The sequence below is a fragment of the Fringilla coelebs genome, assembly GCF_963513975.1.
Source record: "Fringilla coelebs genome assembly, chromosome: 3".
NCBI lineage: Eukaryota > Metazoa > Chordata > Aves > Passeriformes > Fringillidae > Fringilla > Fringilla coelebs.
In genome coordinates this window covers 56293580-56308740 of record NC_140030.1, presented here as the reverse complement: position 1 = coordinate 56308740, position 15161 = coordinate 56293580, and the positions used below count along the sequence as shown (strand labels likewise).

Genomic DNA, 15161 nt, shown 5'->3' with positions numbered 1-15161 from the left:
TGGGAATTGTGCAGCCCTACCCACAAAGTGCCTCTTCTACTAAGAAAGTTTTATTACAAGAGCATTGTTCTTGGGACTATAAATAGCAGCAAGTTGAAAAAAGGTTGGTTTTGTCACAGTATTTGTAGATCAAGTGTGCATCTCTGTAAAACTGTTTGGATGATTTATTTTAATGGAAAAATATTTGCTGGAAATTGGAAAGGAATAGGACTGCTATTCCTGCATTTCTACTAGTCTGAACGTTGCCATCACGATGGGGTGAGCAGTGCTGCTGAGGGTGGTGTAACGCTGGAAGACAGGATAGCATTGCCACCAGGTTTTGGTAGAAAGTCACAAGGGTTTGGGATATACAGACTTCAGAGCTGCAGAGAAGCAGCAGACTGACCCTTGAGCTCTGCACAGACAAAATCATATAGCCCCACAGGAGATTTCAAGGATTTAAGCATTGTTTCCATTCCAACTCTTGGCCTCCAAAATGCCAATTTTCTCTGCATAGGCAAAGTAAAGCTCAGGACCAACCTGGTGTTAGCTCCAGAGACATAGAATAGGGATGCCTTGGCCACTGGCTCTGCCAACACAGGACTCCCATGTTGGGCTGGGTGGAACTGCCCACCCTCCATGGCCACTGCAGCTCACCAGAAATAGCACAGCTGTTTCCTGTGAGTGTTACCACTTCTACCAGACCCACTACAGCAAAACTCTGGCTCGTCTTGCCTGACATACTGCAGTGTGTCCAAGGCACTGGATGGTCCTGCTGCTTCGGTTTTTGGCAGAATGACTGGGGAGATCCCAGCCAACCACAAGTTTGTGTGCATTGGAGTTTTCTTTCTGTGCCTGTTTGCTGTGAGAGGAGCAGGGGGTTGGACATGCAGGGGGCAGGGTTGTACGGGGGGTGCAGCTGTTCCTCTGACAGCATCTGCAGTGCACACCTATCTCCAGCTCTGCTTCCCTCATGGCATCTGCATCCAGGCTAGCTGGGAAACCCTGTTTCTGTCCGCTGTGCTGTGTAGCACAGCATGCTGTGTAGGATAGTCCATCATCCCTCCCACAACATCCCATGTTGTGTACAGGCTCCTAAAATGTCATCAGCACCACCAAACTGAGAAGTGCTGAAGTACTTCAAAGTGAGCATTTTGCACTCTTTTGTACAAATGCTTATACAGTGCTTGCTCTGGGGAGCACTATTTGGGCTTCAGTACCACCATTGTGCTTTAAAGGCAGCGATTGTAAAGGCAGGACTAGATGTGTAATTCCATCATTCTTTTGAAGAGCGAGTTTGTCATGTCCATGTGATTGAAACTTCATCTAGGGATTTCTGTCATCTGAGAATATAATGAACGGTTTCATTAGAAAATTAAGAAAAAACCTGCATTTAAGAAACATTCTTCATTCCTTCATCATCTTGCCCTCAAAAAAGATAAATGTGCACTTTTGGAACTCTCCTAAGGATGCCTCCTTTAGCACACAATTTTACAAAGGCTGAGTGCCCCCAGTTAGGTGCCAAGGTCACACCTTTGGCCTTGACAGGACCTATCACACACCTGCAATTTCTTCTTAAATTAATCCCTATCCACTTGCAGGTGTTAACAATTTTGTAGAAGAGAATCTAAAAACAGCATCTCGCAATTTTCTGTTTTGTCAGTAATCTGAGTCTGTACCTTTGAAGTTACTGCTATAATTGCAAAAATGCTCACACTAACCTATCCCCTCTAAAGATTGCTTTCATTTCACCAGTATTTAATTATTTTTTCTCTAATTCCTTATGATGTCTTAGGTAAAAGTAATTTTTTGTGCTTATCCTTTTATAAGAATTTTCTTTTCTAAATGTTGTTTTGTAGTTTTGTTACAAATAAGAAGCTTGACTAGGCCAATATTCAAGCAGCAAATAATTTATTAATAACACGGTAAAAGTATGAGCAATACAGCACTGGGTACAGTGGGGGAAGTTTTCTCTCCAACTGCATACCAGTAGTTGGGGCTTACAGGTACTTATAGGGGTACTCACAAGCTTTCTCAGCAGTTTCTATTCCCAATTTTTACTCATCAGCAGTTTCTATTCCAAATTTTTACGTCACAATTCTATAATCTGTTGCGATTTAGTTTTTCTCAGGATGTATCCCAGAAAAGGCATATCCCAGGTGGCAGTGGTCCAGTTTCTGAAAGAAGGAAGAAGTCTCCCAGATGTGGGTCCTTTTGACTGCAAGGACTATAAATCTTATAACAGTGATGTCCAGCTTCCCTTGGTCAAAACTATTAGTCATTGGGGTGATGTTCATTTTCCTTTCTCGAGCTGCATGCTTCCTTTTTATATATTCTAAAGCTATAGTTTCAAAGATCCTTACTACAAGAAATATTCTAAAATTATACTTCAAAAGGTTATTATTGCAAAACTCTTTAAGGCTTAACTACAAGCAGAAAGTTCCTGTCAAAAAAACAACATCCTTAAAGCTTTAATTCAAATGCTCCTAAATCAACTCAAAACTTATAAAGGTTAATTGCAAACAAGAGATAGGTTCAAAGGCCTTCTTCCATGCTTTACTTTCCTCAATTATTATCAGAATTCGTCTTTATAATTGCCCCATGGTTGTTTTGCATACATATCGCAATCACAAATACACACATTGCCTGTAATGTACCTGACATGAAACACAGCTTTGTATTTCACAGTTTGATATATTCCTCACATTAAAATGGGTGGTTGTATTCTAGAAACCCTAGTGACACGTGTGAAATATTGTCATGCAAAAGCCAAAAAAAGGAAGCATTACTAATTTCCTTTATGTACTAATTTGATTGGTTTTTACTGAATTAGTATGTATTTTTGGTTGAGTACCAGGCTCTTTCTCTTTCATTTAAATGTGAAGAAAGCACATTTCAAATAGCACACCTTCTTTTTAAAACCGATTTCATACAGCTCAGAATTTTCAGGGGTCAATATGACTTCTTGTGGTCCCTAACTTTCCCGTTTTGGGTGCCACGCTATTTTTTGCTTCCGTCCAGATTTGCAGAGGGCTGGGGAACATTCCTCCAAGAGCATCTTTCTGCTCCTTTCTCTCGCCCCCGCCGCGGCGGCGGTGCTGCGAGCAGGGGAAGGCAAGGCAGCTTCTGCTGCGGGAGTATCGGGGACCGCATGGCCGGGCTGGCCGGGTGGCGGTGCCACCGGGGACGGCTGAGGGGGTGTCAAGGGACGCGAGCGCGGTTTTGAGATGTGCTTTTGTAGCCGTCTCCGTGCAAACCACTCGGGGGGTCCTCGTTTTCCACTTAAAATGCAAAAAGAACTCTCCCGACGGGGGATGCCCTGCTTAGCTCCATCCGTCCGCTGCACCGTGCGCTCGCATTGAGTGAGGAGGCGGCCGAGAGTGGGGAAGCGCTCGTTTGCCTCCGGGCTTCCTCCCGTGGAATTCTTCCAGCAGAGTTAGAGTTGCCGGGAGGCCGGGGAGGTCTCCCGTCCACCGCCTTCCCTCCGCTTCCCCGGTCAGGAGGAGGGTTTTGGGTTGCTAACGCGAACTCCGAGCACCTCGGCGAGAAGCCCCCGTGGTGAGCGCACGGCAGGTGCTCCGGGCGCGGCGGGGTCCGGCCCTGCCCCGACGGGCGGCGCTGGGGAACGGGGGCGACCGGCAGCGCCGGGCCGGGGCGGGAGCGAACAAAGCGCTGCCGAGGGCGTGCTGCCCCGACGGGGCCGGCGCGGTGCCGCCCGCAGCGGGGGCGGGGTGACCGGGGCACCCGGCCCCCCTTCCCCCCTTCCCCACACACGCACACACACACACACGCACAGACACACAGACACAGACACACAGCCCCCGCACACGCACACCGCGCCCGGACACACGCCGAGACGCACAGGCGGCCGCTGGTGAGCGGCGAGAGGATGCGGCGGCTGCGCCCCTGGGCGCTGGTGCTGGGCGCACTCCTGTGTGCCTGGGCCGGTGCCGGGGCCGGTGCCGGTCCAGCTCCGCGGAGCTACCCGCACAGCGCGGTGCTGGACGGCGCGGGCGCCTACCGCCTGCACTGGGGCCGCCGCGGCAGCGCCCTCGCCCTCCGCCTGGAGGTGCGCACCCGCGGCTACGTGGGCTTCGGGCTCTCGGCCAGCGGCGGCATGGCTTCAGCCGACATCGTGGTGGGGGGCGTGGAGAGGGGCCAGCCCTACCTGCAGGTAAGGCCCTGCTCCTTCCCCTCGACCGCCGAGCCGGGTCCTCCTTGTCCGCCCACTTTCCCCACGCTGTCCCTCTCTCGGGACCCCCTTCTTTCCCTGCCCCACGTTTCTTCTGCAGCCTTCTTGTCCTGCATCCTTGTACTTCTTTACTTCTTTCTTCCACCCTTTGGGTAATCCGTCTTCTTCTGCCTTCCTTTCCCCTGGAGGAGATGGTTCTTTTCGATCTTCTCCTTGCCAGCCTTCCCTCTAAACCTCTGCACGGATTTCGTTAGAGGTGTCAGGTTTCTTTGCTCTTTATCCAGAAGATGTAACAGCCATATTTCTCTCTCCTTTGGGCACTCTCTCCTGCCTGCCTGCCCACTTAGCCTAGACCCGCGGAGGAGAGGGATGGGAGGGCACAGTCTCTCCCAGGGAGGTGCGGCACCTTTCCCTTCACCTTGCGAACAGCTGGTGGAGCTTGGCCGTTCTGATGCCGCCTGAGCTTGCTCTTTCTAATCCCACCGGCATGAGGGCAACATCCCACCAGCTTCCAAGCCTGCTGACATCCCCTTCTGATGGCGCACAGCCGGTGCTGCTCCTGTTCTTGGTGTTCCTCCTCTCCTCACCTGGAAGTGTTTTGACCCAGATGTTGGAAAGGACTTGCAGACTAACCATTGGGAGGACTCCCGGTACATGCCCTTGGTCTGGCAAAGCAATCTCAGAGATGCCCAACTCTATTGGCATAATTTTCTTGGTATGTTTCTGTAGCAGTCTAGATGTTGTCAGGGCTGCGTCTGGGAGCAGGAGTGTGGAACAGAGGCTTTGCTGGTGCTTACAGCAAGTCATCCCCTCCAAGAGGCACTGGTGGCTGGTGAAGTAGGAGCCATGAGAGAGGAGGGGACCCACACCTTTGGTCCCCTCTCATCAACCTGAGGTCCAGCCGGCAGGAGTTGCTCTGGGGTTGGGGGAGCAGGGACAGCTTGTCCCACGGATGACTGAAAGGGCAGTCAGGCCTGGAATGACATGTTGTCACCCCCAGGTGCTTGAATAAGTCAGAGCTTATTTGCAGTTTAAGAGCAGAGTGGTTGTTAAGAGTATGGTCTAGGAGAAGTCATCTGTCTTTCCTTCATTATGCTAGAGCTAGTTGATCTTTGAAGGTCCTGCTTAAATTATTAGAGGTTTTCCCATAAGAATATGGATTTTCTATTAACAATTCACCATAAGAAAACAAAATGCATAATATGATATCCCTGCTGTTTGTCAAGGTTTTATAAAATCAAAGCTTTTCCAGAAGAATTGAGCTTTTAGTACAAATATTTTCCTTTAAAAATGTCTTTTACTTTTTCTTTCCTCCGTTCACTTGCTGTATGAAGTTCAGGCAAATATTTGTCTTCCTTAAGCACAGACCAGTGATTTTCAGAATATTGCTTTCTCCATATTTCAAAATGAAGATTTTTTTTTCTTGAAGCATAAATAAAAGACTAATAATAGTAAAAAAACCCACTCTAGGCTGCTCATTGAGCAGTGAGCTCTTCACTGAGAAAGAAAGGCTTTCTGAAAGGCTTTGCAATTCAGAAGACACACCTATTAACCATTAAAAGAAACCCCAGCTTTTTTCCTGGTTAGTTCATAGATCCTGTTAGGGTAAAGCAAGTATTTTAGAGAGGCATCCAAACCTAGTGTAAAGACATCCAGTGGTGGAGGATCCATCACTTCCCCCGCTAGCTTGTGGCAATAACGAGTCTCTGTTGTTCCTGATCAGAACAGGATTAGTTTGTCTTGGTTTAGCTTTCAGCTATGGATATTCTCCACTATATTAAAAACTCTACTCCCCCTGCATACCGCCTTCATGAAGTTATTTATATGCTGCAATCGAGACAATCAAGTCACTGCTCCATTTTCTTTTTTGTTAAATAAATAGATTGAGCTCTTTAGCATCACAGGACATTTCCCCCAGCACTCACAGCTGGCTCTTTTCAGCACCCTTCACAGGTTTTCAATATCTTTAAAAACGGCCCCATGCTAACTCCATTCTTCCACAGGTTTTATCCACCAACTTTCTGTTACAAATAGAAAAGGACTGTAGCAAATGCTTCCCCCCCGCCCCCCCCTTATAAACCTACTGATATTTTTCCTGAAACACTAATTTAGCACATAAATTGTTATGCTAAGAGCTATGAGTTATTTTGTTGCACATTTGAGCAGGTAAGAAGAAATACTTTTGTTATGCTTGCTTGCCACTTGTGGCTTGCTCCATCCCCATTCCTTCTTCAGTTCTAGGGAGCATGGTTTCTTTCTAAACTTGAACTGAGGTTTTTTTAAAGTTGCTTGGTTAAAATTTTTCCATACTTGCACCAACAAGGAACAGCCAGAAACAAAGATGATAAACAAAATTTGTCCAGAGGCTTTTTCTGGTCAGGCAGCCTGGATTGCTAGAAAATGAACAAATTGTTCTAGGATGTTGTTTCAATAATATCCAATTCTTCACTTTACTGGACAAACAAATACAGTTAATATTTTAAAAATACATTCTGTGTTAAGTGTATACCATCATAATTTAGATTATTACTTCTGAGAAAGATTTTTTCATAGATAGCACCCTTGAAAGTATGTGGTTTTATGCCTAGCTGAACTCCATGAAATATGTACACCCCATAATGAATGAACTTACTTTTCTTTTTGGTTTTAGAAATATGTTTTTATTCCATGACCATCCGTTGGAAAATGTGCATCGTGGTCTAAACTCTTAGAGGGGTCATTTTTTGGTTTCTTTGAAAGTTTTGAGATGCTTGTTAGTGGCCTGACATTCAGATGTTCTGAAACACCTTTATAGCCTTTCAAGTGGGCATTGAAATTGCTAGTCCCTTGGGTCAGTTTTGCCTTTCCCCCCCTCCCCAAATTCTCTCACCTTCTTTAAAAATAGAAAGTGTTCTCAGAGGTAAGAGTTCTCTTCTGGGAATAAACTTGTAAATATAGTTATACTACAGCTGCCAGCTAGGGCAAAAGCACATAATCCTGTCTGTGGAAGATCCATGTATTGGGATAGAGGAAAACTGCCAGGTAGTTTTCAGAGAAAAGAGAAACAATGTTTCCTCTGGCATTTATTCCTCATCCTCTCAGAGCAAGTAAATGCTATTCCCACCATCAGCAGACAGTGTTTGCCTTGAAAAAACTCAAAGTCCTGGATATCCTGGGTCGGATTTTACTTTCTTAGTTTTCAGTGTATCCTGAACTTGGGTGAAATGAGCTGTTTGTTTTGGTTTGCTTTTCCGCGTTGGAGCTGTATTTAATCTAAAAGGGTGTCTGACAAAAGGAAAGGCTAAAACAATTTGGAAGCCTGTGGCTCAGTTTTGTATAAATATATCAAGATGGAAAGTGTTACAATGTCATGAACGAAGAAGAAAGAGTTTTTTGAAGAGCATTGGAATGATCAGGGAATTATACATTTCCAGTCCTAACATTTAAGAAGTTTGATACTTGAAATGGGAACCTTGACATATTTTGGGAGGACACAGAATGGATATATGTATACATACATGCATGACTTAGTGCTTTGTCATGAGGGAGGCACCTCCACCAAGCAGAAGGAGAAAAAGATCAGTGAACAGACTGTTCTCACACATTACTGAGAGCCTGTGGTGTCAGAGCAGCAGATTGTGTGGTGTTTGGCTGAGCATGTTTGAGAACAAGAAGATGCCAATGGGGGTCGGTATTGGAAAGCTAGGAGCTGTCTTTGTCTCTATAGGGAGGAGTTGCACTTAGGAGAGTTCATTCTTAGCAAAATGTTACCTTGAAATATTTCCATGGTCATTTGCAGCATGTGTTACTCTTCATCTCTTCATACAAGATCTTGGGGCAGCCTTAGATTTTGCATCTAGTTTTCTTCATTCTTTTATTTTTTTTTTCTTTTCTCCCTTTTTTTTTTCTTTTTTTTTTTTTTTCCCTAATGCATCTCTTTTGTGCTTATGAATTGACACAGCATGCATTTTCTTGCTAGACCCATGCCTTTTCCTTGGTCTCCACCCCTGTCTGGAATTGTGCATCCCCACCCACAGCACGTAGCTTCTGAGAGCCCCATTTTGGGGAGAGTAATCCTCCTTGATGAATGCCTATTTTGTGCAAGTTATACAAGAGGGTTGCATTGTTAGAATCTTCTGTTGAACTTGCACAAAAATAGTCCCTACTCAGGGTGAATAGGGACTGTATGTCACTAAAAAGTACTTTATTATTCATTAGAGCCTTGCTTGTTAACTGTCACCCAGACTAAAGAATATCTGTTATCAAATGTATCCCATAGAGTTAGCTTAATTGCTCACAGGGAAGTACTTGGAAGAGATTTTAAAGGACAGAAAACAGTGAGCATTTTCAGTACTTAACCATATGCCGCTTTTAAGTGCACTCATGCCAACAGCAACAAAAGAAGTGTTTAGAAAACAACTTGAAAGGCACCAAGAGAGAGATGCGAAGCGAGTGCCACACTGACATATCTCAATCGGTGTTTTGTTGGAGGTATTTCATGCCTTTGGGCATTGGGGCAGAATCTCCAGATGACTAATGTCTCCCTCTTGGCTTCAGTGTGGGGCATAAAGAGACACTCCAGTGTACATCTCCACTGGCTGGGTGCTTTGTAGTTCTCTTTGAGATGTACAATAGTTAGGACAAGGAAGCAACAGTTGGTGAACAAAAGATGAGAAGAATTCTGAAGCTTGTAATTTGCAGGCCTTCAGGGGACTGTTTTCAAGTGTTTGGTTGGGATTGTTTTTCTTTTTTTCTTTTTTTCTTTTTTTCTTTTTTTCTTTTTTTCTTTTTTTCTTTTTTTCTTTTTTTCTTTTTTTCTTTTTTTCTTTTTTTCTTTTTTTCTTTTTTTTTTTTCCTTTGTCATATTTTTTGTTCTCCTCTGGATTTTGGAAACACCAAGAAAATTAAATTTTCTCACATCTCCCCAAAAATATGGAATTTTAGCCACTGTGAGTGATGTAAAAACTTAAAATAATGGGGGGATGATTTAATTCTCAATATAAGCAAGTACCACAGAAGAAGGAAAGGGAAGAAGGGAGATTTTCTAAGGCAGATCCAGAAATTTTGGGAACAAGTATCCCTAATTGTTGTGCTTCAAAATCCCCTAAGTGTTTTTAATCTTCCTCATAATTGAAGTAATTAAAATAATTAAACCCAGAAAAGTTGTACTGGATAAATGTGGCTCCTATGTAAGGAATGTTCCTTGTGATAAAAGTGCAGTTCTAAGATTGTATCGTGCAGTATCTCCTCATTACTGATTTTCTTTCCCTTAAAACACTTTGCTACATGTTTTGTCTAGTCTCTTTCTGTTAGGACAGCCTTTAATCTAGCTTTGTATTTTCTGATATAACTGGAATATAAACTCTTAAATTAACATTTATTCTTGATGTAAAGACTTGTATAAGACCTTGGGACTCCACCACAATGTCAAATTATCCATGTCAATATGCAATGTCATTGTCATGGGGTGACTTTATGATGTTGAATTGTATCCCCATTTGTCTGTTCAGCCCAGAAATAAGTTTTGCACCTTTCAAACTAGATCTGAGAGTGAAGGGGAGGAGAAGTGGTGGATTGTCTGAGGTGATTGTATTCAAAAACATAGAGATGAGAGCTTCAGCATTCCTGCTCAAAGTCTGTGTTGCCTGCAGCGTGAACAGCAGGAGAGAGCTCTGCTTTTGGTTAGATTTTTTTGAGCTAGCTGAGGCAGAGAAGTTCCCTGGACTGTCACTTTTCTTTTTCTTGGAACTGATTTGCCCTGCTCTGGTCTGAAAATCCAGAAGAATACTAGGAGCTCACACCTGTGGCACCAGGGCGTGGGACGTGGCATTTTCCAGCACAGGAGGGATGGATGGATGGATAAGGGACTGAGTGAGCTGAGCTACAGTCCACAACAAGGACTTTCTGAATTTGCCATCTCTTCAGAACAGCAAGAGGTTTTATTGTTTGATATTGTTCATTTTTTATGCTTGTGAATACTTTGTTTCCTAATTAAACAGGTTTTTTCCACTTTTCTCCCGGGAAATCTTTTCCTGAACCAGGAAAAGGGGAAGGGGCAGCTTGAATCTCCTTTCTAGAGGAATCCTTTGGAAGTTTCCTCCCAAATTTGCCCTAAACCAGGACAGTCATATTTCAACCTCTAGCCCCTAGTGCCTCTTATACCTTCTTGTGCTAAGTAAGACAGGTCTCCACACTTGAGTGTTTTCATTTGTGTGCAGAGAAAGTGATTTGTTTTACTTCTCAGGAACTTCACAAAAACAAAGGGATGCCACTGCCAGCTGTAGGCCACCCTGGGCACCATTTAACTGGATATAAGAAATAAACAGAAGGGTATTCAAGTGAATATACACTTCTATAAGAAGTATAAGAAATGTAAGAAAATATTCTTCTATTCTCTTTTATCAGACATATACAGAAGTGTATTCAAGTCTGAATGAGAAAAGGCTATTTTAAATAAATAATTGTGTTTCATGTATAAAAAAACACAGGCCCTCTTTTGTGTAGAAAATTTATGAACATGTACACACATATACAGGCATTATCTGTTTCTGTAAATACACAAATGGAAATGTGTGTCTTTGTGTATATGTTTATGTCTGCATTTAAAGTAGAGACACACACACACAATTATTTGTTAGAGATAAAAATTTTCTGTCCTTGTCAGAGTTAGTAGTGCGCCTGAAGTAAATAATCCACACTCAAGTGTATGTAAGCCAGTTTAAGTGGAGCTATACCAGGAACTGTGTACAGCTTCTCAAAACTGCACGTGTGAGCGAGATCCACAGTTATTAGCAAGGACTGAATCACTTCTGCTAATCTGCTTTGTAGGTAAAAAAGCAAAGCCAAAAAACCCAAGCCCAACGCCCCCAAAAACGCACCCACCCAAACAACAAGAAGCAAAGAAAAAAACTCCTGAACAAAAAAACCAATGCATCATGCCCCACCCCCCCCTCAAACTAATAAATTAATTATAAACAGACTGCCCATGGGGCAGTGGCTGTGCACTTACTGATCCCACTTACTTTGGGAGCTTACTGCAACTACTTGATTGCTGTTGCTGTACCCTTTTGTATGGTTATTTTTTCACTTGCAGCCAATCTCAAGATTGGTTCAGTCAACTGGAATGCTCTCAAGGTGTTCTTATACAGAACAGCGAAGCTTTCAGCTCCTGCCTCATGTTTGGCTGCTGTGAGTGGGCTCTGCTTTTCCCCAGCACAAGAGTGTAGTAAGATCTTTCCCTGAAACTCAAGCTGAAATTTATTTGAGGTTGCAAAACAGTTTGGTTTGCTTATTTGTAAACTCATGCTCTGTTTGGTTCTTGCCAACTGCAGTGTAAAACCAGCTTCTTTTAGGTGGTAACATCTAGCATGTACTGGAACCTTGAGCAGCAGGATTCCATTTAAATTGAATGCAACAATAAAAAAAAGAGAAACGTTAACCACAGTTATTTTTTTGGAAACCCAGAAAGGCATAACTTGGTGCTTATTTCAAACAAATGTTTGGTTCCATTCTTTTCCTTACCGTAGCAGTTTATCCAGCCTATTTATACTGAGATAAATCCTCTCCTACGCCAACTTTCATCTTGTTACAGCTTCAGGATCCTTTTTGCCAAGCTTCTCTTTGGTCCTGGTCATTGGCATCAGCTTGGTAATTTGAGGATTGCCCTAGGTGACTTTATGATGCTTGTATCCTCAATCATCTGTTCTGTTTATGCTCGATATTAAGTTTTGAACCTTTAAAAGTAGGTCTGAGAGTGAAGTGGGGAGAAGGCGCAGGGGTGGAATGTTTGAGGCAGCTGTATTCAAAAGCACAGAGATAAGAGCTTCAGCATTCCTGCTCACTCTGGTGTCTGCAGCATGGAGAGAGCAGGAGAGAGCTCTCCTTTGCTTTTTAGATAGTTTTTAGCTAGCTGAGGCAGAGAAGTTCCCCAGACTGTTTTCTGGAACAGATCAGCTTGCTTTGCACCAAAAAATCCATAAAAACACCAGGAGCTCACACCTGTGGCCCACTGGGGCCCAGGACATGGCATTTTCCAGCACAGGAGGGATGGATAAGAAACTGAGCGAGCTGAGCTACGCCCCACAAAAAGGACTTCCTGAATTTGCCATCTCTTCAGAACAGCGAGAGGTTTTATTGTTTGATATTATTCAATTTTTTTGTTCTTGTGAATACTTTGCTTGTTAAATAAACAGGTTTTTTCCACTTTTCTCCCAGGAAACCTTTTTCTGAACCAGCTGGGGGAGGGGCAGCTTGAATCTGCTTTCTAGAGGAACCCCTTTGGAAGTTTCCTCCCAAATTTGCCCTAAACCAGGACAGGGATGTTTCAAATTCCATGGATTGGCTACAGAACATCAGTGAGGACAAGTGGAAACACAGTTTTTTCCCTGTCATTTCCCATTCCTGTCTTCTCCCTTTTTCCACTTTTGAGTGTTAGACTGGTGCTGGAACAGCAGTGATGGCCCAGCTGGAGAAAGGCAGCCAACATAAATTGGGGTGGCTGAGTTTCTCACAAGCTGAGCTCATGAGGCAATTGCTGGATGGGGCCACAATCTGAGAATTATTTTATGCTCCTTGAGGTTGAAAGGTGATATATATAATTTAGGACGGGAAATTGATATCATAAACAAAACAATCTTGTACATTGTAAAGATCTGGGGGGAGAGTCCCATAAACACCTGTTTCAGTGTGTGATGACAGCTGGTGGGGCTTTTGGGGTCAGGCTTCCCTCTGCAGCTGTGCTTGCATTCTCGAAGGAGAAACCAGTGTCTTTTCACATCCTTAAGAAATTACTCTCCCTGACTGTGGAACAGAAATCAGAAACCATATATATCACAAAATATTTTTTTAAGAAGGAGAGGGGCTAATGGTATCTGAAAAACAGTATAACATGATCTGCCTCACATCTGGAAAAGAGCATAAAATATCTTGTAATGCCACGAAGATTTTTCATTGTCCATATGTTGTTTCAACTTTTAGGTAATGTGAGGAAGGAGATACTTAATTATTTGATGGATTGCACAACTTAATCCAGAGTTCAATATGCCATTTAATGCAATATTATCAAAGGAAGTACAACAAATTTAAATGTTTCACATGTAAACAATTTACATACCCAAATCCTGAAACAGACATCTTTGTTATCATGTAGCATGACCAATAACACTTCTGAAGCTTTTTTAAACACTTAGTCTTTAAAGAACCAAAGATATTCATACTAGAAAAATATAGTCACTTCATCCTTCTCTTTTACTAATTCTTATACTTCTGTATAAGCTGATGTGTAGTTTGAAAACTTTATCTTCATTAAACATATATATTTTTTGCGTATATAAGAAACTGATGAATCTGGATGCAAGTACAGAATCAGTAAATAAAACCATATTGTATGTTTTTCTACACACATGTGAGTGCTTTAGAAATTCAGTTTTCAGGACTTGACAATTATTGTAGATCTGTTGGGACTTCATGAAATTCAGGGGACTTGTATCAGTATAATCTACCCTACAAAAGACACAGGTTTTCTAGCTAACTGTCTGGGGTAGCAAAACCAGATCTGTGTAGAAAAAGATTATACCATGTTAGAGCCTTTTCCTGCTTGTTGGGAAGGATAAACTGTTCCAGTACGAAGCCCATTTTAGAACTATCTGTGATAGATATCAAAGCACTGTAATGCTGTGGATTAAAATATCCCACTCCTTGCTTTACAGAATTAACTAAGTGAAACTTGTGAATTTGGATGAGTTCTGTGTTACAGTAGTGTAGAAACCTCAGAGAGTTTCAAATTAAATTTATATTCCCTTAGTTTAGCTGAAGCCCAAATGCCCAGCTTACCCTCTCTGGGCTCTGATAGATCCATCCTCGGTACTGCCACATTTCAAAGGCCTTCAGAGCTATACAGCTTTCTTCTTTGACTAGACAAAAGAGCGGAGTGTAGGCAGTCCAAATGTGATGGTTTTGATTGCATTTGCACCAGGACTTTTGGCAGCAGTACTTTATTTTTATTTTTCTACTCTGAAATGAAACATAGACTATATATAACAGTACACACATATATCTACATAGATATATGTACCATTTTTTTACTTTTCCAGATTGCAGATTTTTCCAAATTGTAGCTGAAAAAGATGTGGCATCTCAGATTGCCACTGTGTTGTCATTTTTGAAAACCTTTTGTTCATTCTGTTTTGTACACAAACACATCTTAAAGTCTTTTAAGCTGTGATGAGTAAATTGAGCAAAGTCTACATAGTTTGACTTAAAATCTTCTGTGTGAACAGAGAGAGATTCATATTGTTCCTGGACAATGTGGCATTATTTTGTTTTAAAACTGGAAAACAAACCATTTTCATGTGAGAGGTTGAGCAATCAAATTCTGAGTTGTTCAGGCTTTTTGTTTTTTGGTTTTTTTTAATTGTCGTTCTTTGTTTTGTTTTGGGGGATTTTGTTGGTGGATTTTTTTGTGTGACATAATTTGATTTTATTTTTATGATGAACATCTGGATAATTTTCAACATGGGAAGTAAAAATAGCATTAGCTACATGGAGTCACCAAATAATTTCAGGTGAAATCACTGAAATCAGCAAGGTTCTGTTCATTTTTGACAGCAAGGGTGGGCAGCTAGTGCTTGAGCAGGCAGCAGTGAGTTCTCATCCCATGGGGAGCAGCCTGGTCCTCTCTGGGGGGCTGGGATTTGGGGCCACCTTCCCCAAAGCATTTACCAGCAGCCACGAACTGGGCCCCTCTTGGTGAGCCAGAACTGTGACCTGTCTAGGACTGTCATCCAGCTGGGTGGGATAATTACACTGATGGCCACGTTATCAAGGCATATCTGAGCTTGTACCTTAATTAGATAACTTCTCTGCATTATTGTTGCATTCTTGCCTCTGGCTCATGGAAATCAGGACTATATCACAAGGGTTTTTTTTCTGGTTAGAGCTGTGTCCTCTAGACTTGTGATGAAATGAAATTGTCAAGTTCACCACAAAACATTTGGGTGTGCACACCTTTTCT

The 15161-nt window shown here is 42.7% G+C and overlaps 1 protein-coding gene across 1 annotated transcript in view; it reads left to right on the top strand.

Annotated features, from left to right (window-relative positions):
• Positions 1 to 3764: 3764 nt before the first annotated feature.
• MOXD1 (monooxygenase DBH like 1) overlaps positions 3765 to 15161 on the top strand; it is a 49954-nt gene continuing 38557 nt past the window's right edge. The window contains exon 1 of the mRNA XM_084202740.1: positions 3765 to 4153. Coding sequence (XP_084058866.1) covers positions 3869 to 4153 — 285 coding nt within the window. The 5' untranslated portion in view covers positions 3765 to 3868. The remainder of the gene's footprint in view (positions 4154 to 15161) is intronic.